The 26,632-nt window shown below is 42.5% G+C and overlaps 1 protein-coding gene and 1 long non-coding RNA gene across 4 annotated transcripts in view; one reads left to right on the top strand and one right to left on the bottom strand.

The window, feature by feature from the left end:
• Positions 1–14,611, bottom strand: part of vps26c (VPS26 endosomal protein sorting factor C) — a 54,914-nt gene extending 40,303 nt beyond the window's left edge. The window contains exon 1 of one of the 2 annotated variants that reach the window (XM_078232719.1): positions 14,578–14,611. In XM_078232719.1, coding sequence (XP_078088845.1) covers positions 14,578–14,580 — 3 coding nt within the window. In that variant the 5' untranslated portion in view covers positions 14,581–14,611. Of the gene's footprint in view, positions 1–13,959; positions 14,165–14,577 lie in introns of those variants that run through there. The other variant, XM_078232718.1, reaches the window with a different exon arrangement.
• On the top strand, positions 14,188–24,578 carry LOC144506510 (uncharacterized). 2 transcript variants are annotated; one of them, XR_013499917.1, is made up of 3 exons: positions 14,188–14,324; positions 16,897–17,245; positions 20,733–24,578. It is a non-coding gene; the product is annotated as an uncharacterized LOC144506510 (long non-coding RNA). The 2 variants fall into 2 exon arrangements; XR_013499916.1 differs by having other exon boundaries at positions 14,197–14,324; positions 20,980–24,578.
• Positions 24,579–26,632: the final 2,054 nt, after the last annotated feature.

Consider the following 26,632-nt stretch of genomic DNA (forward strand, 5'->3'; position numbering starts at 1 on the left):
TTCCTCGCTACTTGCTGTGCCTGGATACTAGCCTTTTGTGATTCATGCACGAGGGCACCCAGACCCTCTGCACCCTCTCACCGTTCAGATAATATGCTTCTGTTTTATTTTCCCAGCCAAAATAGACAATTTCACATTTTCCCTCATTATATATTGCATTTGCCTGATCTTTGCCCACTAAACCTATCTATATCCTTTTGTAGCCTGCTTATGTCCTCGGCACAAGTTACTTTCCTATCTATTTTTCATCCAACTCATTTATATAAATTGTAAACGTTTGATATCTCAGCACTGATACTTGTGGCGGCACGCCACTCATTATATTGCCAACCTAAAAAAGACCAATTTTGTGCCTACTCTCTGCTTCCTTCTAGCCAGTCAATCTTCTATCTTATGCAAATATGGGTCAAGAGCCTTTATTTTCCTCAATATCCTTTGACGTGGCACTTCACAAATGCCTTCTGGAAATCTTCCTGTTCCCCTTTATCCATAGCACATGTCACTTCCTCAAATAATTACAGTAAATTGGATAAACATGATTTCCCATATATTAAACCATTATGATTCTGCCTGATTATCTTGAATTTACCCTGCTTTTAAAAAAAAATTATTTATTTCGCAGAGTTAGAAAGCCAATGGGCAGAGAGGACAGATCAAGGCCCTAATCCATCTCTTTGCTTGCTCTGAAAAAAAATTCAAATTTAATCCAATTCATGGTCCCCACAAAACAGACATACTAAATCCAAGCTGACAAGAAATGGCATTACACCTGATCTCATGCTTAATCTTAGCGAAAAGGTGCCCTGCTAACTTCTTAAACGATAGCTTTGGACATTTTCCCGATGACAGATGTTAAGTTAAATTTAAGTTTAAGTTTATTTATTAGTGTCACAAGTAAGCTTAAAAGTAACTGGCCCATAATTTCCATAAAACCCTAGAATCCCTACATTGCAGGAAGCGGCCATTTAGCTCATCGAGTCCACACCGACTCTCTGGAAGAGCATCTTGCCCAGCCCCACCCACCCTATCCACATAACCCCACACATTTACCATGGCCAATCCACCTAACCTGCACATCTTTAGACTTTGGGAGGAAACCAGAGCACCTGGAGAAAATCCACGCAGACAGAGAGAAAGTGTGCAAACTCCACACAGACAGTTACTCAAGGCTGGAATCGAACCCATGTCCCTGGCGCCGCCTCCTCTCTTTCTGAATAATGAGTTACATTTGCTACCTTTCGATATAATGGGACCTTCTCGGAATCTAGGAAGTTTTGGAAAACTAAAAGCCAACGCATCAGCTACCTCGTTTTTTAAGAACCAGACTCTTGACAGCTCAGTAACTCTCTACCTACTCTGTCTGGACCCATCACGGACTCAAACATTACATTAAGTCACCACTCAACCTGCTCTTCTCTAAATAAAACAATCCATGCTCTGCAATCTATCCACATAATGTCGATCACACATGCAGGTCTAAAAGAACAGCAGCTGCCAGAGCAGAAATATCTACAGGGAAAGTGCCTGGACATTTTTAGTAGTACTAACGGGTAGCTCAGAACAGCGTCCCTTATGCATTATGACAATGCACATTACACAGCTCTATTTGGCCTTCAGGAAAAGTAAATTACCTGACTGCCAACACCGCTCAATGTGGACCATGAACAAAAATCAGCTGACAGCTTACTTTAATACCCTCTTAAAATTAATAAGGTAAAGTTACCATAGTCCCAGAGGGAGAGAACTGACTGGTAGTGATTTAACCCGAGGATCACCACACCTCAGGTGAGGGGCAAGGTTGAGAAGGTGGGGCCTTCATGTATAATCTCAGCCAGTATACCTCTAAACATCCTTTGACACCACTAACCAGCTGTCCAGCCAACTGAGTGAACTGAGTCCTCTTAGAATCACACTGTATACACCTGAAGCCTCTCACCTAATAATTCTACAACCGTGTAACTTCATTTGCCATACTTCCAGAAAGTGTTTCATTTTACTGCGTGGTGCAGTCCATTGCATCACATGGTGTGGCGGATGTACCAGTTATATGGCTGATGACCGGACTTCCAAAAATAAACAAATTCTACACTTGACTTCAGACATCACCAACATCCTAGGGGTTACCACTGACCAGAAATTTAACTGAACCAGCCCTGTAATGATTTGGTTGCAACAGCAGGTCAGAGGCTGGGAATTCTGCAACAAATAACTCAGTCCCCAGTCTGTCCACCAACTACAAGGCACAAGTCATGAGTGTGATGGAATACTTTCTACACATCTACATAAGTGCAGCTCCTACCACACAATGAGCTCAGTACCATCCAGGACAATGCAGTATGCTTGATCAGCAATCCTTCCACCACTGACACACAGTGACTGTGCTGTGTACCAATGCAGCACCAGTCAGAAGGATAAGGGCAGCAGGTGCATGAGAACACCATTATCTCTGTAGGTTTTCCTCGAAGCTACACACTATCGTGGCTGTCGCTGAATCAAAAACCTGGAATTCCCTTGCTAACAGTATTGTGGGTGTACCCACACCACATAGATCCCAGCTGTTCAAGGGGGCTCACCACAACTTTCTCGAGGGCAATTATGGATGGGAAATAAGTACTGACCTTGTCTGTGTCGCTCACATTATATGACTGGTCATATGATTGGTCTACATCTGAACCAGACGTGACTAACATCCTTGTGGATGGGTTTGCTAGAGCTGTTTTAAACTAATTTGGCAGGGGAGGGAACACAAACTGTTAGCAGAATAGGCGCACCACATAACACAATAAAACAATCAAGTCAGAGGGAGTTCAGTTGGATAGCTTCTATTTTAATGCCAGGACTATCAAGGTAAAACAGATGAGCTTAAGGGCAAGGATCGACACGTGGAATTGTGACATAGTAGTCATCAGAGAGGTGATTGAGGGGGCAGCTCAACATTCCGGGATATAGAATCTTCAGGCACGACAGGGGAGGAAGTAAAAGAGGAGAAGGCATTTCATTATTAGTTAAGGAGTCTGGTACTGTGGTATGGAGAGATGATATCTTGGAGGGGGCATTGGAGGAAGTTTTGTGGGTAGAGCTTAGGAACAAAAAAAGGATAGCCACATTGCTAGGTGTTTATTGTAGACCCCCAGGTAGTCAGGAGCAACTATGTGCACAACTCGTGGAAAAACAATTACAATAAGGAAATTATATTAAGTGATTTCAACATTCCCAACATTAATTGGGATAGACATAGTGTTAAGGGCTTGGATGGAGTAGATTTCTTGAAACGTTCCAGGCAATTGCCATGTTGAGGGATGAAAGTCAAAATTTATTAAGACGCTGTAATTAACATTCCATTCTAAATCTATTTGCACTAACAAGAATGAATCACTGTAAATAGTCCCAAAAGCACACAGACAACCACTGTCAATGTTCCTTTTTTGTATGTTCTTTTCAGTTAGTTCCCCTTGTCTAATTTTAGGGGAGGCGATGGCATAAGGGTGTTGTTCCTGGACTCATAACTCAGAGGCCCAGGGTAATGCCCTGGGGACTCGGGTTTAAATCCAATTCCATAAAAGCATAATGACAACCGTGAAACCATTGTCAACTGTTGTAAAAACCCACCTGGTTCACTAGTGCCTAGCCAGTGATGCCCACATCCCATGAATGAATCAAAACAACTTTTTACCTTTTTTCTTTCTCCAAGTGTGCATATATTTTCCTCCCTAAATGACCACATTCATCCACACCCCTCTTCCAACTTCATCTTTTCATTTTGTCAGCACCATCTCATCTCCTCTATACTTGCTCAGAGACATGGTTCAAAGGGCAGGACTGAACATTAAATATTCCTGGGTACAAGGTATTTGGATGAGACAAGAAAGGGAGAGGGGAAATTTGCAGTGTTGGTTAAAGATGGAAGATGGCATTACGGTACTGGAGAGAGAGGATGTTCTTAAGGGGTCAATCATGAAATCGCTCTTGCTAGAGGTAAGGAATGAAAAGATGCAATAGAATCACACAGTGCAAAAGAGGCCCTTCAGCCCATCAAGTCTGCACCAACACACAAGAAACATCTGAACTCCCACCTAATCCCATCCACCAGCACTTGGCCCATAGCCTTGAATGTTATGATGTGCCTTATCCTTATCTGGTGTGGCTCAAGACTCACAGCAATATGGTTGACTTTAACCGCACTCTGAAATGGCGTGGAAAGCCATTCAGTGCAAGGGCAATTAAGGATAGGCAATAAATGCTGGCCGTGTCAGCGACACCCACATTCCATAAATTTCAAAAACATAAATGAGGAGAGCAGCAAGTGGAGTGGAAGACGAGACAAATATAAAAGGATCTAATGTTTTTATAGGGACTAAACGCCCTATTAAGGCACTATAAAGAAATCAATCTCATTGGTTGTTCAAGCTGCAGTTCAATATTGTGTCCAGTTTTGGGCAACTTAGCTTTAGGAAACACGAGGAATGAGAATAGAGAATATCAGGAATGAGGTGCACTGGTTTAGAGCTGAAACCACAGAAATCACAACTGTAGTCAGAGCAGAGAAAGTTGAAGAGATCTAAATTATTCAAGTTTGATCATGTAAATCAGGAAAAACTGTTTGCATTAGTTGATGAATGGTTTACATGGGAAGATAAATATAAGATCAGCAAAAATTATAGTTTTTTTTAAAGGGAGGGCTGAAAGGGTATGGGAGGTTTTAGCAGAAAAAATGGAAGCAGAATCTAGAACAAGTTCTGAAAGGAAAACAGAAAAATGTCGAAGGGATGGAGAATGAGCCAGAGTGGATAATTCTTTCTGAAAGCTGGTATAGGTGCAATAGGTCAACTAGCCTCCTATGCTGTAGGATCCTGAGCTGAAATGTGAGTCATTATAGTGGATGATGCAGGATTCCCCTCAGCGTAAAATAAGGCAGCAATTTGCTCGAGTGATAAAAACACATCTTTCAAAATATATGACTGCAAAATAGTTTAAGGTGGCATCTTTTTCTTATCCTGTTAATCAACTTCACAACATTACTGCTAATAATTTAAAGAGTAGAGTTAGGACTGCTAGTAGTGTGCCACAAACTATTACTAATTTCCGGCTTCTTGGCATAATCAACACAGAATATTAAAAATATACTTATTTGATGTGTGGATTGCAAACTAACGGAAAATCAGCCATGCATATGGTAAATAAAGCAATACCAGCTCCTTGATACTTACAGAATAAAGACAGTCCCTAGATTAGTACCAGACCTACAATTCTGAAAGACACAGGTCAAGTCCCCAACCTATTATCTCTGTATGAACACAGTTAGAAGTTTAACAACACCAGGTTAAAGTCCAACAGGTTTATTTGGTAGCAAAAGCCACACAAGCTTTCGGAACTCTAAGCCCCTTCTTCAGGTGAGTGGGAATTCTGTTCACAAACAGAGCTTATAAAGACACAGACTCAATTTACATGAATAATGGTTGGAATGCGAATACTTACAACTAATCAAGTCTTTAAGAAACAAAACAATGTGAGTGGAGAGAGCATCAAGACAGGCTAAAAAGATGTGTATTGTCTCCAGACAAGACAGCCAGTGAAACTCTGCAGGTCCACGCAACTGTGGGAGTTACAAATAGTGTGACATGAACCCTGTGTTTACTGTGTTTACCCCAGTCCAACGCCGGCATCTCCACATCATGAACACAGTTATACAGCCAATTATCTTTTGTGTCTCAAGATTAGAAAGGGGCAGAAAGCAGCTAAAGTCCCCTTGTGTAACTGGTATCAAATAATTTCTACTGGAAAGTGGAAGCATGTGAGCATCAAGTGAAAGCAGGATAGGGCCTTAAGATCCTCGCTGCAACCTACAGCAACTCACAAAACTTTAAAAAAAACCGAAGCTGCATTCGCATTTGATGGTAAGATAGGACCACCCACAGACTTTTTTAAACTAATGCATTTCTGCCTCAAATTCATCAATCCCTGGAGAATCTATCTACCTGGAATGTCTAAGTAATCCAGTTGAATATCAAGAGTTTACCATGCCTAAATCTCAGGTTGGAATGCTCAGTCACATACTGGAACGCCTTTTATAAATTAGAGCGGACCATTATTTTGCTCTTCTCTCCAATTCCCCTTCTACCCCTCAGCTTCATCTCCTAGCACGCTATTATTACCACAAGCACAACTTGCTTTTGACATAGGAAAACATCACAATGGTACAGAAAGGAGAGACATGCTACATTCATGGTTCTCAAAGTATGGTCTGCAGACTATTTGTGGCTGCAAGTTAAAAGTTAAAGTTTATTTATTAGTCACAAGTAAGGCTTACATTATCACTGCAATGAAGTTACTGTGAAATTCCCCTAGTCGCCACACTCCGGTGCCTGGTCAGGTCAATGCACCTAACCAGCATGTCTTTCAGACTGTGGGAGGAAACCGGAGCACCCGGAGCAAACCCACGCAGACACGGGGAGAACGTGAAAACTCCACACAGACAGTGACCCAAGCCAGGAATCGAACGAGACAGCAGTGCTAACCACTGTGCCACCCACAGGGTCCTCCAAGTGGTCGTGGACTGGTCCAAAATGCAAGTCACTGACACACAAACCCACAGTTGAAGCCACACGGGAGATTAAGCCAGATGCCCGATCCCCACAACTGCATGGCATCACACAGCCAGACCAGCTCCACGTGCATGGCATGAGCCGTTGTAAGCATGACAACAATGAGGTTTTATTAACCAGATTTATATTACTGTTACAGCCAACAACTGCAAGATCGGATTTTCAACACCCTTGGGGCTAAAAACAAAGAGGACCCGAGTGAATGTGGAGTCTGACATGAGACTGAAGCACTTCAACTGGGGAAGAGACATCACGTCTTTGGTGTCACATTAAAAGCGGAATTCTTCCCATTAGCTCTGATAATTTTTTTGCAGTGGCAAGCAGAATTGGGTGGAGGCGGCAGAGCAAGGTGGTCAGCAGGGCCCAAGTGGTCAACAGGTGAAAATATTTCAGAAACATATCTCCAGCAGTCTCAAATCATAACCACTTATAATATTAAGTGGTGTGTACGTGTGGCCTTCAATTTGGCCCAATTTTTCTTAGCATCATCATTCCATGACATGACACATCTTGGTATGCAAACGCATCAGATAATTACAAGGCCTCTCTTCTCCCCAACAACCAAATTAGCTGTAATGTTCTATACAAAATGATTCAATATATTTTAGATACTCAAACATACAAACAAAACATCAGGCAAAAAATTAATTTATTATAACAAGAAACCACAGTTAACTGATCCCAACAGCTATTTTCTAAATTATTTGTCTTGAACTAACATTAAGATTCAATGTCCTTCTCAGCATAAAAACTGGATGCAAGAACTGGACAAACATGTGGTATACTGATGATACAGCACCACCAGCAGAATCAGAGAATCATGAGAGGCCCAGAAAGTACTGTAGAAGAAGTAAAATCTCAAAGTTTAAAATATGGATTGAGTATGAACACCAAAAAGGCAAATAACGATTGAAGGAATACATTAGTAGAAACTAGAGTGAAGATTGAAGTGGATGGTTTCACACTGGAACAAGTAGATAAGTTGATCTATTTAGGAAAAATGATGACAGAAGATGGTAGATACAATACCAAAGTCAGAAAGCAGATAGGCTTTGCCAGAAGTGATTTTGTGAAGAGGAAAGTAGTGTTAACAAGAAAACTCAAGCATGTAACATTTTTTTTAAAGATGTTACATTCTATCCACTTTCTTGTAAGAATCAAAACCCTGGACAATAAGATTTGTGGAAGAAAATGGGGGACTTTGAAATGTGCATGTTAAGGTATATGCTAAAAATTCCATATCCAGACCATAAGACAAATGAGGTGGTGCTTGAAACTGCAAGAAGAAGAAGAACTCTAAAAAGTGAAATTCAAAACAAAATGCCAGTATTTTGGCCATTTGATCAGAGCTGAAAATCTACAGAGATCTCTTCTAGAGGGAATAGTGGAGGGCAACAGAGAGGGGGGCCGGCCTAGACATAGATGAACGAAGGGTGTCACAGAGAGGTGGCAGCCAAGCTACAATGGATGTGTGAGGATAGCACAAGACAGGTGTGTGTGACATAACAACAGCAGATCACCTAGTAGGAGTAAACTACCAGCAGCAAAGTTTATTTATTAGTCACAAGTAGGCTTACATGGCAATGAGGTTTCTGTGAAATTCCCCTAGTTGCCACACTCTGGCACCTGTTCGGGTACTGAGAGAGAATTTAGCATGGCCAATGCACCTAACCAGCACATCTTTCGGACTGTGGGAGGAAACTAGAGCACCCGGAGGAAACCCATGCAGACATGAGGAGAACGTGCAAACTCCACATAGACAGTGACCCAAGCCGGGAATCAAACCCAGGCGCTGTGAGGCAGCAGTGCTAACCACTGTGCCGCCCCAGTAACTACCTGTATAAGAATAATAACCACAAATTGATAGCTGTGCAATGCATATTTCAGTTGCCGCTTTTTTAGGTGTTTAAGGCAAACTTAATTCTCATCTTTTTCCACTCCAATAAATTGGATTTCTGCACTGCTGGGGTTATTAACTCAATCCTAGCATAACCCATTCTGACAGATTTGTGCTCAACTTAAGGACATCGAATCATAGAATTTTACAGCAGAGGAGGCCATTCAGCCCATCGTGTCTGCATCAATTCCCAAAGGAGCTAAAATATGACCATCTTGAAATCGTGGCCCCAAGTCACTGACATACCAACTAGCGGAAATAAAATATCCTTCTTTACCCTGTCAAAATTGTTCAGAATTTTAACACCTCAATAAGGTCATCTCTTAATCATCACTGCTCCAAGGAAAGTAAGCCTAATTTTTCTAATCTGTTCTTGTAACATTCTAGTAAATCTCCTCTGCTCTCTCTCTCTCTCTAGTGCTTTAACATTCATCCTTAAATAAGTGCCCAGAACTGAACACAATGCTCCAGATATGATCTGACCAGGATTTGTAGAGGTGTAGCATTATGTCCTTGCTTTTGTTCTCTAGGCCTCTATTGATAAACCCAAGGAACCCACAAGCCTTCTTAAAAACTGTTATAACTTCGCCTGTCGCTGCAATGGGTCCACAGCTGACGCCATCTCCCTGGCCCTACACGCAACCCTGGAACACCTGAATAACAAAGACGCTTATGTCAAATTTCTATTTGTTGACTACAGCTCAACGCCATTATTCCTACAAAACTCATCTCCAAACTCCGTGGCCCAGGCTTGGCTCCTCCCTCGACAGCTGGATCCTAGATTTCCTAACCACAGGCCGCAATCAGTAAGGACAGCCAACAACACCTCCATGATTATCCTCAACACCGGTGTCCCGTAAGGTTGTGATTTCAGCCCTTTACTATACGCCTTATACACCTATGACTGTGTGGCTAAATTCCACTCCAACTCCATTTTCAAATTTGCTGATGATATCACCATAGTGGGTCGAACCTCAAACAATGAAGGGACAGACTACAAGAAAGAGATAGAGAATCAGGTGGAATGATGCAATGACAATAGTCTCTCCCTCAATATCAGTAAAATGAAGGAGATGGTCATCGACTTCAGGAAGCATGGTGGAGGACATGCCCCTGTCTACATCAATGGAGATGAAGTGGAAATGGTCAAAAGCTTCATGTTTCCAGGCGTCCAGATCACCAACCACCTCTCTTGGACCCTCCACGTTGATGTTATAATTAAGCCCACCATCGCCTCTACTTTCTCAGAAGATTAAGGAAATTCGACATGTCCGCTGAAACTCTCACCAACCTTTACATGCACCATAGAAAGCATCCTTTCCAAATGTATCACAGCTTGGTAACATTCCTGCTCTGACCAAAACCACAAAAACAACAAAGGATTGTGAACATAGCCAAGTTATGCAAACCAGCTTCCCATCCATTGACTCCGTTCACACTTCCCGCTGCCTCGAAAAAACAGCCATCATAATCAAGGACCCCACTCACCCTAGACATACTCTCTTCCACCTTCTAAAGACGGGAAAAAGATACAAAAGTATGGGACCACACATCATGTCCAAAGATGTGAAGGCTAGGTGCATTGGCTATGCTAAATTGCCCCTTAGTGTCCCGGGATGCGTAGGCTAGAGAAATTAGCGAGGTAAATATGTGGGGTTACGGGGATAGGGCCTAGGTGGGATTATTGTCGGTGCAGACTCAATGGGCCAAATGGCTCCTTCTGCACTGTAGCGTTTCTATGATTCTTTTTATGAACTGACTGAAGAACAGCTTCTTCCCTGCTGCCATCAGACTTTTGACTGGACCTACCATAGATTAAGTTGATCTTTCTTTACACCCTAGGCACGACTGCAACACTACATTCTGCATCATCCTTTCCTTCTCCCCTATATACTCTATGAACAGTATAAAAATAAAATCCACCCCTGAGGAGAAGCGGGATAATTCACACCGGGATAAAACTTAAAGTGAAACACAAGAATTAAATTTCACTTCGGCCAATTCCCCACTATCTTTTGTCTGTATAGTGTGCAAGAAACAATACTGTATACGAATACATGTGACAATAAATCAAAAACTTGTCTGGCCATTTTCAAAGAATTATGCATTTGAACCCTGAGGTCCCTTTGCTCCTGTACTCCCCTCAAAGTTGTATCATTGAGCCTGTATTGTTCCCCATGATTCTTCTGCCAAAATGTATTACCTCATGTCTTGCTGCATTGAAATTTATCCTCCATTTGGCCAACTTGTCAATGTCCCTCTGAAGTTGCTGAGTGTCATGCTCATAATTCACTATTCTCCCTAGCTTCGTATCATCTGCAAATTTAGAGATTTTGCTCTCAGCATCCATCTCTAAATTGCTTACATATATATATCAGAAAAAGGACAATGTAAAATAAACCATTCCCTGTCGAAAATTATACCTTCAATCTGTCTGTACAACAGGGCTTCAGCCCACAACCTAATGACCAAGGAAAAAACACTTCTATTTATAGAGTGCCTTTTATGGCTACAGAACATCCCAAGCAGTTCACAGCCAATGAATTAATTCTGAGGTGCAGTCAGATTGTAACATAGGAAACGCAGCAATCAATTTGCCCATAGTAAAAAAAAGTATAAAGAATGCTAAACTGAGGCCCACTTGCCCGCTTAGGTGGATGTAAAAGATCCCATGACATAATTCTGAAGAGCAGGGGAGTTCTCCTGTGTTCTGGCCAATATTTATCCCTAAATCAACATAATTAATCTCGTCATTATCACACGGCCATTTATGGGAGTTAGTTTTGTGCAAATTGGTTGTCACGTGTGCCACTTTGCTTCAAGAAATGCAACACTGAACACAAAACATTTTGAGACGTTCAATGGTCATGAAAAGCACCATGTATGCTCTTTTAAGGGCACAGTGGATAGCACTGCTGCTTCACAGCTCTGGGGTCCTGGTTCAGTTCCTTGGGTGACTGTGTGCAGTTTGCACCTTCTCCTCGTGTCTGCATGGCTTTCCTCCAGGTGCTTTGGTTTCCTCTCAGTCCAAAGATGTGCAAGTTAGATGGATTGGCCATGCTAAATTGCCCCTTAATGTCTCCAAGATGTGTAGATTAGATGGTTTAACTATGGGATTATGTGGGGTAACAGGAATAGGGCAGGGGAGGGGGCCTGGGTAAGATACTGTCTGGACCAAATGTTTTTTTTTGCACTGTAGGGATGCTATGAAAAATATAAGTACCCCCAATCCACAGTTAAATGTAGACATTTTCACAGAAATGAGATTGGGGAAAAAAAAGGAAGACAATTCAACCTGATCTGGGTGCAACTTTAGAATGGCAGTGCCTAAGATTATGAGTGGTAGCCATGATGTGGAGATGTCAGCGTTGGACTGGGGTGGACACAGTAAGAAGTCTCACAACACCAGGTTAAAGTCCAACAGGTTTATTTGGTAGCACGCGCTTTCAGAGCGCTGCTCCTTCATCAGGTGAGTGGAGAGTTGTGTTCACAAACAGGGCATATATAAACACAGACTCAATTGCAAGATAATGGTTGGAATGCGAGTCTTCAGGTGGACAGCGTTGGCCGAGTCGCATGAGTATGTATCATGTACCTGGTGGATGGTGTTCTCACGTGTGATGATGGTAGCGTGTCGATGATCCGGCACGTCTTGCAAAGGCTGCTGTGGCAGGGTTGTGTGGTGTTGTGGTCATTGTTCTCTTGAAGGCTGGGTAGTTTGCTGCGAACAATGGCTTGTTTGAGGTTGCGTGGTTGTTTGAAGGCAAGTAGTGGGGGTGTGAGGATGGCCTTGGCAAGATGTTTGTCTTCATCGATGACATGTTGAAGGCTCTGAAGATGATGTTGTAGCTTTTCCGTTCCGGGAAAAGGACATAATGTAAGGGTACTCTGCCGGTCACGTCCCGTGTTCGTCTTGAGGAGGTCAGTGTGGTTTCTCACTGTCGATCAATGAGTCGAGCACCATATCCTGTTCTTACGAAGGCGCTTTTCAGTGTCTGTTGCGTACCTCCTCATCTAAGCAGATCCTGTGTATACGGAGGGCTTGTCCGTAGGGGATGGCTTCTTTAACATGTTTAGGGTGGAAGCCGGAGAAGTGGAGCATCATGAGGTTATCCGTGAGCTTGCCGTACAGTGAAGTGCTGAGGTGACCATCCTTGATGGAGATCCGTGTGTCCAAGAATGCAACCATACCATCCACCAGGTATCTCTTTTGCATACCAAACATGGTACATACTCAAGCGACTCGGCAAATGTTGTCGAGCTGATACGCTGCAGGAAAAGATGTTCTGAGGCATGATGCATCGGCGAGGACATGCAAACACTACAACAACGGATGAACAAACACCACTCGACAATCACCAGGCAGGGGTGTTCCCTTCCTGTTGGGGAACACTTCAGTAGTCAAGGGCATTCAGGTTCCGATCTTGAGGTAAGCATTCTCCAAGGCGGTCTTCAAGACATGACAATGCAGAATCGCCGAGCAGAAACTCATAGCCAAGTTTCGCACACAGGAGGGCACCCTCAACTGGGATCTTGGGCTCATGTCACACTATGCGTCACCCCCACCATTTGGCCTAGGCTTGCAAAATCCTACTAACTGTCCGGGTTTGAGACAATTCACACCTCTTTAACCTGTCATTATCCCTCTCTCCACTCATTGTCTGTACCTGTAAAGACTCGCATTCCAACCATTATCCTGCAATCGAGTCTGTGTCTATACATGCCCTGTTTGTGAACCCAACTCTCCACTCACCTAATGAAGGGGCAGCGCTCCGAAAGCTCGTGCTACCAAATAAACCTGTTGGACTTTAACCTGGTGTTGTGAGACTTCTTACTAGGACTACAGGGACAGATGCAAACAATTCAAACATTGTTAGCCAGGCTTGGATGGCAATAGCAGGAAGCATGAACAAACACCGTGTATTATGTGGAGGTTTTTTTTTAAGAAAAAGCAGGGTTAGCTCAGAATGGACAGCACAGAGGTTAGTACTGCTGCCTCACATCACCAGGGACCCAGGTTTGATTCCCGGCTTGGGTCACCATCTGTGCAGAGTCTGCACATTCTCCCTGTGTGGACTTCCTTTTTTTTGCAAGCAAGGACATTTTTACTGTACAATCTTCGCAAGCAAAGACTTCAGTGTACAATTCTCCCACAGTCTGAAAGACTGGTTAGGTGTATTGGCCGTGCTAAATTCTCCCTCAGTGTACCCAAACAGGTGCCGGAGTGTGGCAACTAGGGGATTTTCACAGTGACTTCACTGCAGTGTGAATGTAAGCCTACTTGTGACACTAATAAATAAACTTTAAACTTATGATCCGAGCAAAAGCCAGTCAGGGACTTTCTGAAACAAACATTCCTCCTGTAACCTGAGGGGGAACCAAACAGCAAACATTGCCAACAGCTGGAGCCGAAGAGGAGGGTGCCGCGGGCGGGGTGCAGTCGGTGCGGCTGCAACTCACCCCCTCGTGATAGACTTTGTTCGCCCTCTTCAGCTTGATCTCCACCACCGAACCCATGGTGGCAGGAGCTTGAGAACAGAGAGAGACAGGCGAAACCCCGCGACCGTTACCGTCTCGCTCGGCCTGAACCTCCCACCATCACGTGACTCCCGCGGCCCTATCCTCCCGCCGTCACGTGGCTCCCGCGGCCCGGTCCTCCCACCGTCACGTGCCTGGTCCTCCCCCTTCCCAGCCTGCACCGAGGCGGACCGTTGGGGGCTTTGGAGCGGTTGAAAGCGGCCTGACCGGGCTTTTTGTTTTAACTGCCTCTTCCTCCAATTTGCCGCTGTGGCTTGGACGCCTCTTGCTGTGAATATAGAGTTCCAGTGAGTAAGATATAATCATGGTGCCCTTTGCCGATATAATAAAAGCAAAACACGGCGGATGCTGGAATTCTGAAATACGAACCAAATCCTGTATAAACTCAGCACTTATCATCATAGTAATCCCGACAGTGCGCCCCATCGAGCCTGCACCGACTACAATCCCACCCAGGCCCCATCCCCATGACCCCATTAATTAACCTGTTAGTCCCTATGCATTAACCTGCGAGTCCCCCGACACTCAGCGGCAATTTACCATGTCCAATTAGCCTAACCTACACATCTTTCGGACTGTGGGAGGAAACTGGAGCACCTGGAGGAAACCAATGCTGACACGGGGAGAACGTGCAGACTCGGCACCCACAATGACCCAAGCCAGGAATTGAACCTGGGTCCCTGGTGCTGTGAGGCATGATGTGGAGGTGTGAGGCAGCAGTGCTAACCATTGTGCTACCGTGCTGGTTCTGGCCGCATTTGTGAAGAGAGAAATAAAATTTGATTTGATTTATTATTGTCGCATGGAACAGTACAGCTCAGGAACAGGCCGTTTGTCCCATGGTGTTGTGCCAAATATGGCACCAAATTAAACTCATCCCTTCTGCCTGCCCTTGGTCCATATCCCTCTATTCCTTGAACATTTGTGTGCTTATCTGAAAGCCCCATAAACGCCCCTTTCATATCTGCCTGCACCACCACCCTTGACAGCATGGTCCAGATACCATTCTCTGGTTAAAAAAAACTTGCCCCTCACATCTCCTTTGAACTTTCCCCCTCTCACCTTAAGTGCATGCTCCCAGTATTAGACATTTCAACTCTCGGAAAAAGATTGTGCCTGTCAAGTTTTGGGATACAGTGAAAAGTATTTCTTGCGTGTTATACAGACAAAACAAAACGTTCATAGAGCACATAGGGGAGAAGGAAAGGATAGGGTGCAGAATATAGTGTTACAGTCACAGGGCATAGAGAAAGATCAACTTAATATATTTTGTTTTAGTTTTTATTTAGTTTTTGTTTCAGCTTAATATATGGTAGGTCCATTCAAAAGTCTGATGGCGACAGGGAAGAAGCTGTTCTTGAGTCGGTTGGCGCATGTTCTCAGACTTTTGTATCTTATTTCCAATGGAAGAAGGTGGCAGAGAGTATGTCCGGGGTGCATGGGGTCCTTGATTGCATTGGCTGCTTTCCTGAGGCAGTGGGAAGTGTATATGGAGTCAATGGATGAACTGGGCTATGTTCACAACCCTTTGTAGTTTCTTGCGGTCTTGGTTGGAGCCATACCAAGCTGTGATACATCTGGATAGGATGCTTTAACATTTCAGATGGGATGTTAATGTTTCAAGACCTTTTGACTTCTTTCAGAATTGAGAGATGACAATGTTGTGATTTCACAATATTAGTTATACATTTTGGTCGCTTTTAAGTCAGCTCCCGGCCCTGCGAGCTACAGAGGTGGTCAATGTATCCCTTTTTTAATTTCATAAATGTTGGACATGCCAAAGTCAGACATTGGAAAGTCAATTTTTTTTTTAACTCTCAATTTGTTTTTGAAGTGCAGATGGTGAAAGAACCAAAGACAACATGAGGAAAAACTTGTTTATACACAGCGAGTGGTTATGATTCAGAATGTACTGCATGAGAGCATGATGGAAGCAAATTCAAGATTTAATCATGACTTTTTAAAAAGAGTTAGATAAACAGCTGAAGGAAAAATATCAGGGTTCTGCAGAAAGAACAGGGAGTGGAACAAGCTGGATTGCTGCTACAGAGAGCCAGCACAGGCTTGATGGGCTGATTGTCCTTCCCTGCTGTAGACATACCATGATTTTGTACTGTCGCTCTCATCACCCAGAATTAAAAGTGAACACTGAGGCAATGGAGAAAGTGCAAAAACAAGGGAATTCAAAGGGCACAACCGCCAGGAAAGAATAAGTTAGTTGATGCCTTTTCTCTGGAAAAAAGAAAGTTTAAATGAGACACAAGTCTTTAAAAGTCTTTGATAGGTGTTACGAATTGGGAAAAACTAAGATTTAAGAAAGCACAGTAAAACTGGGAGTTGATTACAGGTGGACATCTTGAGAAATGACAAGATGGGAATTATAATTCGCGCCAGAGTTAAATTAATAGCTGGAAAGGTGAAATCCATGCCACATCTTGTGGTTAACTTTGTTCACAGTCACTGGCAAGCACAGTCACTGCCATTGATGATAAAATCAGGCCTCAGCTTCAACAGCACAGAAACAGACCATTTGGCCCAACTGGACTCTGTTGGTGTTTTGTACTCCACACAAGCCTCCTCCACCCTCCATTATTGAACCTACCAGCATATATAGCTACAGTTGCCCCTTGTGACTGCAATTTCCACATTCTTATCATCCTTTGAGTGGAGTATAAAAGATCAGTTGGGCTGAATGACCTGATGCTGTGCCACAAATTCTGCATAATGGTTACGAAGATGACTCTGGCTTTCTATTAAATTTTATCACTGTACATAGATGAAGAGTATTGTTGGGTGTTTGTTTTCCTGTAACTAATATGTAAATTGTGCCAACTTCATCTTAAACTTATCTTTTAACAGTTGGGTCCAATGTCAACAGGTGGTGTTGCTTCAGTTTTAACTGATTTCTGGTGAGTTCACCTACCTTGGCTGCCAAGTAAACTTTCGTTCTTCCCTTCCTGATGGAGAAAAATTGCATTCTTGATTTTAGCCTGATCATTTGCAATGAGGCCAAATGGAAATAATCCCACTCCTTGACCAGCCCAGATAACTGGACTGGTGACAGAGTTCAAACAGAAGCCCCAAAATACCTTTTGGGGAATTCATAATCAAGTTTGAAAGGACTGATTCTGACACAGAAGTAAAGTACCGTCATACTGAGGGTCCAACTCTGAAGAATAAAGAATGGAAAGAAAGTTCTAATGACTTGGTAAGTGTGCAGTGACAGTATGGGTGGTGCCGTGTACACATTGATATAATTAGTTGGGCATGTGTTCCTGCAGTCACTGTGCTGTGATTCATTATCTGCATATTATGCTTTGGGAAGAGAGCAGTCTTACTAGGCATTTAGGAACATTTCAAAATTCTGATTAACAGCCAGAAAAACAGATGTGGGCAAAGATAAGCTGTGAAATGGCAGGGGAGCTGCACTTGGCAAACTTCTCCTTCATAGGTCCAGCACAGACACAATTGGCCGAGTGGCTTCCTGTGCTGTAACCATTCTACAATTCTAAATCTAGTCGAGCGTTGAGGAAAATGCAGATTGAGCAGGCGTTCAACATCCACTGCAAATTAAGTATAAAGTTGAGGAAAATAGTTTCGGAGTCTGTGCCAGAGTTCTAGGCAACAAATAAACTTTTTTCATTCAGGAGGTTGGCACTGGCAGCTTGTGCAAGAGAAGACGGTCTAGTTGAAGAGACACATTTTGCAGCCTGTGGATTCTGGTGGATTCATCTTGGCATGGCCAGGGGGAAGAACAATTAGGAACAGGCTTTAATGCAGGTCGTGGATTTAAGAAATTCTTTGAAAACTGAGGCAAGCACCTGCAGACAGTCTCTTGAACAGGTGACATGACCCCTTCCATTTCCCCTAAATTTAAAGCTACTGTCCCAAAATATAATAATATTAAAAACCTTATAATTGTAATACAAGACTAAAAACTCTCAATTTCAAAATGGAGATCCAGTTACATTGATCCTTGAATAGTCATGAACAGGTACAGAAAATAACCAAAAAGGCTGTTGGAATGCAAACTTATATATCTGTAGGACGAGAATACAATGTTGCAGAAGTCGTGCTTCAGCTGTACAAAATCCTGGTTAAAATAAACCTGGAGTGTTGCAAGCCGTCCTAGGCATCACACCTTAGGAAAGATATATTAGACATGGAGGAGTGCAACATAGGTTTACCAAAACGATACCTGGACTCCAAATGTTAAACTATGAGGCATTACACAAACTAAAGTTTCTTGGACAGAAATGCTGTGAAATCTTAGCAGGTCTGACAACATCTGTAGAAAGAGAATAGACCTAACGTTTTGAGTCTGGATGACCCTTCATCAGACCTCTTCATCAGCAACCCACCCATACTTGAACTTTGGACCTTTGTTACGGTGGCTGCATGGGTCCTGCAGCACAGTGCTGTTCAGAAAGGCACTTGTGTGTGACCCCTGTATGCCTCAATCCCATACACACAACTGATCCGAGTTGTTGACAAAGGAGGGTCCAGGTATCCAGCAGCACAGTGCTGTCCATGAAGATCAGCTCAGCATGGAGATGGAGCTTAGCAATCAGTGTACACCGACAGGCTGATGTACACACTACTGGAGCAGCGCAGCATGATGGAAGGTTACATGTTACACTCATCTCGAAGTCTCTGGTGAACTGAAGGCCATCTAGTGAACGCTAGCCTTTATCAATTAGGTTTGACGCCGATGTAATTTCCTGCTGGCCTGACGCAAGATTGAAAGGTCTGACGGGGTTTCCAGTGGGCAGCTGCTTTAATGAGCATTCATGAGATGTAAATGAATGCAACTAGTGTTTGTGCCACCTGCCATTGTGAAGAGTGATCTGCCATTAATCCTCCATTGAGAGAATTGCAACCGGTGGTTTTCTAACTTCATGGCTCCCGCCACATTCTCCGCACCTGCCCGCCACCAAACCTGCCATGGGGGCTGGGTTGGAAGAATTCCGCCCATCATTTGTGGAATGGTAATGTCAACCAGAAAAATATGCTTCACGCATCAATAAACAAAAAGTTGAAAGGCAGTTGAGTAGAATTCAACAGCCAATCGCCCCAACTCCATCACAAGTCACATAGTAAAAGAGCAATTCCTATGCTGAATGAATTTTCACTTTAAAAACCTGTGATGCCATGGCAGCTGTAACTAGTTATCTAACAGAGTTGTGAAATTTTCAAGAAAGGGACGGTCCGAAGGGTAAGAAACATTGTGGACATGTCAGCAGTCTAAAGGTTAACAACTAAGATTGGTTTACCACAGCAACACATCCAATATATGTATGTATTCTGATATGATCGATTGACTGTTGAAAAAAGGTTATCTAAAATCCTGTGACCTTGACTTTGCTATATTAACTGCATAATCCTTATGCTCAAATTTTCCTTCATGGTTTATCAGTCTTTCACACCTGAAAATGTCACACAGCTGGTTATACAGTTGGTACAAATTCTATTTCTTAAAAAAGCAACATATCACATCTGAAAGTATAAAGATTATACCAAAGGACAAGAAACTTTTTATTTTCTCTAGATGTTACTTCAGATTTTGATAACTCAGACTCATCAAAGAGGAAGTCAAAGAATTTCTATTTTTTGATTCAATCATGAGATGTGGTATCATTGGCAAGATCAACATTTATTTCTTGCTCCTAATTGACCTTGAGAAAACAGGGAGTCACCTTCTTGAACTGCTCCTCTTTGTGTGGTGAAGGTGCTCTCGAATTGCTAACAGGTAAGGAGCTCCAGGATTTTGACCCAGTACCGATGAATCATTGGCAAAATAAATCAGGATCATATGTAACTTGGAGGACAGGTTGCTGGTGATCTTGTTCCATATGCCTGCTGCCCTTGTCCATCCAGGTAGTAACATTTGGCAGTGCAATTTGAGAATGCAGCTTCCAGTATTCAGCCAATAGCTAAACTCCCAGCCTGTTCATGGACTCCCAGGCTGTCGGTAACTTTTATGGCCTTAATAAATCCATCTTTCTTGTGTATATAGTGTACAGAGTGTGAGGAGCTGCAATCCCTCTTCCACTATTTAAGGGGGCTGTTTCCCATTTTCTGCCTGAATTTCAGTCCCACACTGATCACCTTTGCACATTTTGAACAGAGGGGAATGGGCAAGTCAGTAAACCTCCGAGTTCATCTGCTGCTGACCCTGGCCAAGATGGCTGTCCACAAATCTTGGCTGGATTTGGCAAATGGAGTCATTCAGTCCAGCTACCTGCCTAGCTTCCAAGGCTATATCTGTAGCTTGGAGTGGCAACACGTACAGATTACTATCACGCTTGATATCTTACATGACTACTGGACACTAGAGGCACTGAATTACATTACAAACACTAAACAACATTTCGATTTCAGCTAAGATTCAATGGATGCTGGAAATCTGAACTAAAGATAGAAAAAACTGGAAATGCTCAACTGGTCTGGCAGTATCTGTGAAGAGATATTAACATTTCAAGCTGATGAACTTTCATCAGAACTGGGAAAGTTAGATGTAGCAGGTATAAAGCAGGTGAAATGGGGGAAGATGGAAAAAAATCAAAAGGGAAGGTCAATGAAAGGGGGGAAGACAGAAGAGAGTAAATGACAAAATAGTTGGTTTGACAATTTTTTTTTTGGTACAAGTTGCGTTTGGGCTAATTCATCTAACCTAGACATCTTTGAACACTCAGGGGCAATTAAGCATGGCCAATCCACTTAACCTGCACATCTTTGGACTTTGGGAGGAAACCAGAGCACCCGGAGGAAACCCACGCAGACACAGGGATAACGTGCAAATTCCACGCAGGCAGTCACCCAAGGCCGGAATTGAACCCGGGTTCCTGCCACTGTGATGCAGCAATGTTAGCCACTGAGCCACCGTGCCACTCCTTTGTGTTTTATTGTTTGTGTTCATTAATTTTGTTAATTTGATTTTAGGTGAGTGAAACCACTGCCATTAGGAGAGGATGGATAAATCTCCATAACAACAGCAATAAGCTTTTGACTATCCTCAGAAAGTGCCTATTTACAGCAATTATGACGTTTGAATTATAGAATGTTATAAGCTAGGCCAGGTAATTCTGGCACAATAGATCTTTGTCAGTGTTTCCTCCCTTGAGCTGCATTTTGTTAACTGTACTCTCTTGCTCACTGCCCCATTATTTAATATTCCTCTTTTTCAAGTAACTATCTCATTCATAAATGATTTCATGAACTCTGCTTCAACAATTGGTAGCCAACAATTCTACATTCTCGCCACTCTCTCTGTAAAAGTATTTTTGTCAACCTCATGGGAAATCTCAGCAGGTCTGGCAGCATCTGTAAGGAGAGAAAGGAGCTGAGTTTCGAGTCCAGATGACCCTTTTTCAAAGCAAACCTTTCTCAAAAATAGAAAACCCTGGAAGAACTCAACAGGTCTGGCAGCATCTGTGAAGAGAGAAACAGAGTTAATTTTTCAAGTCCAAAATGGCTTAAGAGTTACATGAACTTGAAATGTTAATTCTGTGTCTCTTCACAGATACTGCCAGATTCACAGTATTTTGCTTTTATTTTCATGTTTAATTTTATTGTGACTATCTTAAATTGATGACACTTTAACAGCAGAATGATACACAGTTTGACCATGGCAGTTTTTTTGTGACCGTATCTTCACATCCGCAGTTTTTTTACCCCTTGGGGAATAGTGGGGGCGAAGTGGTGGAAGGATTTCTAAGCTGAGTATCAGTCCGCTTAACTGTGTTATGACCAACAGTTTTATGGCCAACAGTTTGGCGTTGGACTCGAACCCGGAGCTTCTGATCCTGTAATAGGGGCACTACCAAAGCGCCACATGGCCTAAGTATCTTTACAAAACACAATGATATCCAATTTACTTTGATCAATGTCATGTTAGATCTGTTGAACAACAACAGCAGCATGTTTCTGTATGCCTTCAATGTGGTAAAATGTTGCAAGGTGCTTCACACGAACATTTTCAAATACTATTTGACAATATGCAGAGAAATTGGCACAGATTTGATGGGCCGAAGGGTGTGTTCCTGTGCTGTTTTGGTTGAAACCAAAATTAAGTGATTTAAATTTTCACTTGCGACAAGAAACATATTTTCTGGGGCTTGTAGTTACACCAAGAAATTGACTTCTCACTTTAATAATGTAACAATAATGAGAAAGTTGAGACGAGATATAAAGAATGTATTTTTGTTGATTGGTGCATGTTTTGTCTCTATTATTTCTTTGGATTCCATTTTTGAACTGAATGTATCCTACTTGTGAATTTTCCTAACTGAACACACCCCTTCTGGCTGCAGGCACTCGCAAATTTCATGGGCTGATGGTGAGTTTACTTATCAAGAGAGCCCTTTCGTTACACAAAATTTCTTCAGATATTCACATTGTCTATGCGGTGGCCACATCAGTCTTTATAATTTGGACTTTTAGTTGGCAGGTAATCTGTTTTACAGTCAAAGTCTGAAAAAGGGAAGTATTTTTCCACTTCACTATCCATGGCACTTGTGACACTCGTGTATTTTTTAGAAATGTTTTTTTTAAATCATGTTCTTTGTAGTTTGTAAGAAAGCCTTTTCGTTTTATTGTGGCACCGGCTGTCTGTTAAATGTCCTTTTATTGCTGCTTCAATGGCTTAAATGGGGATTTATTTATTTTCACTCTGCTTCAGGTATTTTCTGCAATTTGTTTTGTGACCCTGTTAGGGGGAAGAATGGTTGGCAGGTCATGTGTTTTGGACAGATTTCTTTTCTTCATAGTGGCTTCAAGGTTTCATTTTCAGCTTTGGGGCTGCTAGCTACTGGTTTAGTTAGAAGCCGTCCTGGTTGTCAAGTGGAAAGCAATGTTTCTCTCTCTCCCTGGTATTATAGATTCTGCTGGCTAGCTGGAAGCAGGTCTCCTGGCCTTCCTAGAGTAGAAAACCTGCTGTTGGTTGTTGGCTTGCCGAGAGTCGCTCTCTCCCCCTGGTCTTTTGGGAAGCTGTTCTGACTTCACGCTGGTCTGCATGAATATCAAGAGGGCTGCCAGAAGTTACAAGGCTGGGAAATCAGAGTTACAATTCTGCACCCAAAGGATTAAGTTCAAGCATCACGTGTGCATACATATTTTCTGTCTTAAAGCTGTGGCAACGGTTTTGTATAGGGAAATTTGTTTGATTGGAACATTTCATATACTTAAGGGTTATATAATATCTTTTTCTTCTTGTTTGTAATTGGTAAAAGTTATTACTAATTTTCTTTCTATACATATATTCTTAAATAAACTTTGTTTGCTAAAAGCTCCCTAGTGGGTCAGTTGAATCATACCTGAAGTCAAGCACCTCATGGTCACCGTAGCCAAATTCAAAGTTCAAAACATATGATCTAGGCAGACTTAATAAAACACTTTGGAGTTTCTGACCTGAATATAACACACTTTCAACAGAGGCTGTATTCCAAACACAAAAGGCGAGTTGATAATCAGGAACCGATAAAAGTGGAAATTAAACACTGGTTATTCGCAGACAGGTAGAGTACATGCCAAGGAATAGTTAAACAGCACTCCTCCTGCTACATGAAAACAACTTCTCTGTGTACTTGAAATGGTTTGTTACATCAAGATCTTTGCTGCCTATTATGCTACTTGCAATCTGCTTGATTGACAAGGTTTGACATATGTATTTTCAAATGGATTAGCCCAACCATGTCATGTCACATTTTGTTTATTTGGAGAGGCATCAACTGCTTGAATGAACTTATTTGACAACAGGCACTGTGTCTTTTTTTAACCACAAGGATCCAATCTACAAATTTAAGCTGTTACCTTTTCAGTTCATTTCGAAGGTAAAAATACAATCTGTCACATTTCAGGATTTTTGACCACTTTTCGAAATGAAAATTCAGAAAACAAGAAGCTATTCTTAAATGTTGACTTTTTACAGCATTCAAACAAGTTTAAAAAGGGAATGATGCAGCAGGTGATTAGACTGCTCATTGGATACTGTTGATTTTATTTTCTTTATAGACTGTAAATAATAAGCAATTCATTAATCTACCTCAGTAATCGAGAAACACCTCACTCCCATTGTGTGGGAAAATATCTGGACCTTTCCAACTGTGAACAGATTTAAAAGGTAATTCGGCTCTGACTAATTTTTCTGACTAATTTAGCTATTTTTACAGTGTCGTGGCTGAGTTGGGAGCATACTCATCCCTGAGTCACAAGTTTGATTCAGAAGTCCCACTCCAAGGCTTGAGCATAAAACTCAGAGCTAACACTCCAGTGCAGTACGGAGAGTATGCCACACTGTTGCAGCTATCTTACAGACAAAATTTTTTAAACCGTGGCTCCATCTACCTGCTTGGTCATGTAAAAGAACCCATGATATTTTGAAGAAAAGCAGTGTCCTGACCAATATTTATTCCTCAATCAACATCATAAAACAGATCGTTATCAGATGGTTTTGTTCCAATTAATTATTTGGATTCAATTTTTGAACTAGATTCCGTCCTACTTGTGAATTTTTGGAATCAAACATGTTGTCTTTAAGGGACAGCAGCATGCCATCACTAGAGGGGAAGTGTGTCATGTGATCCAGTATTAGTTTCATTCTGGCATCTGAGTACAACACAGCACACATAACTCTGATGCTGATGTCTTCAAACTTTCCACCCATATTTTTATGTTTTCATGTGCCTATTTTAAATAAATGAACACAATGTGTTTACACAATTGCTTATGAGTGACTGCTGTCTTTATATCATAGAAATGTGACATGGTGTCCATCAGTGGTCAAACAGTGTGGCAGCAAGATTAAGTACTGGTACAACATAGCAAACAGCCTTAGAGACATTTTGATCAGGCTGCAATGGGTTTGCAAAGTGGTGACTGCATAGAAAAGCTTTGAAGACAGAGATATTGCTCAAGTAAAGAACTGGAACACAGACAATCCCTCGTGGTGAGATTGTAACATATAGCCCATCAGTTCTGTGAGTGCAACAGTGCACTGAGAAGCCCAACATCGAGTTCGCTCAATCAGGAAACGCGAGTGACTAAAGACTGTGGTCGGACTGATAGCTAGCAAGGGTAAGTCAAACAAAAAAAGCTGTCATAAAAATCGGGCCAGAGAAGGTTGCGATTACAACAGTGGTGTCAGGAGTTGCTGAGCAATAAATTTAATCAAAACAAGAAGGAAATTTTCCAGTTTGAATTGGGATGCAGTTGACCTATTATCAGATTTCAAATTTTTTGAAGAGTGTGCAGAGCTTTGATTTCTTGATTAAAGCGTACCTGAACGAGACAAGCTAGCCATAAAAATTCACATGGAATTGGAATTGAAGGTCTATGTGGGCTGACAAGATTAACAGCAGAGGAGCTAAACGATTCCCAAAAGTTATGGACTACATGGAAAAATTGTTTGTATCAAGGCAAACTTCCATATTCATCAACTGGGCGGCACGGTAGCACAGTCGTTAGCACTGCTGCTTCACAGCTCCAGGGTCCCAGGTTCGATTCCCGGCTTGGGTCACTGTCTGTGTGGAGTTTGCTCATTCTCCTCGTGTCTGCGTGGGTTTCCTCCGGGTGCTCCAGTTTCCTCCCACAGTCCAAAGATGTGCGGGTTAGGTTGATTGGCCAGGTTAAAAAAAAATTGCCCCTTAGAGTCCTGGGATGCGTAGGTTAGAGGGATTAGTGGGTAAATATGTGGGGGTAGGGCCTGGGTGGGATTGTGGTCGGTGCAGACTCGACGGGCCGAATGGCCTCCTTCTGCACTAGGGTTTCTATGATTTCTATAGAGTTCATGTCATTTCAACAACAGCTGAAAGAATTCATGGACCACTTCATTAAACGCAAAAGGATTCACACTGCAATTTTTCATATGCAGGGCTATCAGACAAAATTGCTGAGTTGGTGATCACATCCACTCCTGTGTAAGCTTTCCAGATAGATCTGCTAGAAAAGTCTAAATTGTATAGCATTAAAGAACTACTTAATGGTGAATGTGAGCACAAAACAATCCTTGCAGCTTGACGAAGCTTACAGGTTCTAAGCGTGCTGGCAATTGTTGATGCACTGACCAGAACACCCAAACCAAGCAAAACATGAAAGGTGCAGCTTTCCACATGCGCCAAGGAAAAGCTCCGGTTTCTATCATGTGACAAAGAGCTGTTGGCAGTGGCAGTGCAAAAGGGAAAATGCTGATGCAGCTACAAAGAGCCATGCACAACAGATATGTTCAAGCAATAACAATGACTATACAGCTACTGCTAGGTACATCTCACAGAGAAGTCCCACGAGCTTACATACAAACACATGAACACTGCAATGAAGTTACTGTGAAAATCCCTGAGTCGCCACACTCCGCCGCCGCCTGTTTGGGTACACTAAGGGAGAATTTAACATAGCCAATGCACCTAACCAGCACCTCATTCGGACTGTGGAAGGAAATCAGAACTCCTGGAGGAAACCATGCAGACATGGGGAGAATGTGCAAACTCCACACAGTGACCCAAGCCAGCAATCAAACCTGGGTCCCTGGCACTGTGAGGCAGCAGTGCTAACCACTGTGCCACCATGCCATCCCCAAAATGTCATTGCGCCACGGGCAAGA

This window comes from Mustelus asterias, chromosome 17 (genome assembly GCF_964213995.1).
Source record: "Mustelus asterias chromosome 17, sMusAst1.hap1.1, whole genome shotgun sequence".
NCBI classification, from domain to species: domain Eukaryota; kingdom Metazoa; phylum Chordata; class Chondrichthyes; order Carcharhiniformes; family Triakidae; genus Mustelus; species Mustelus asterias.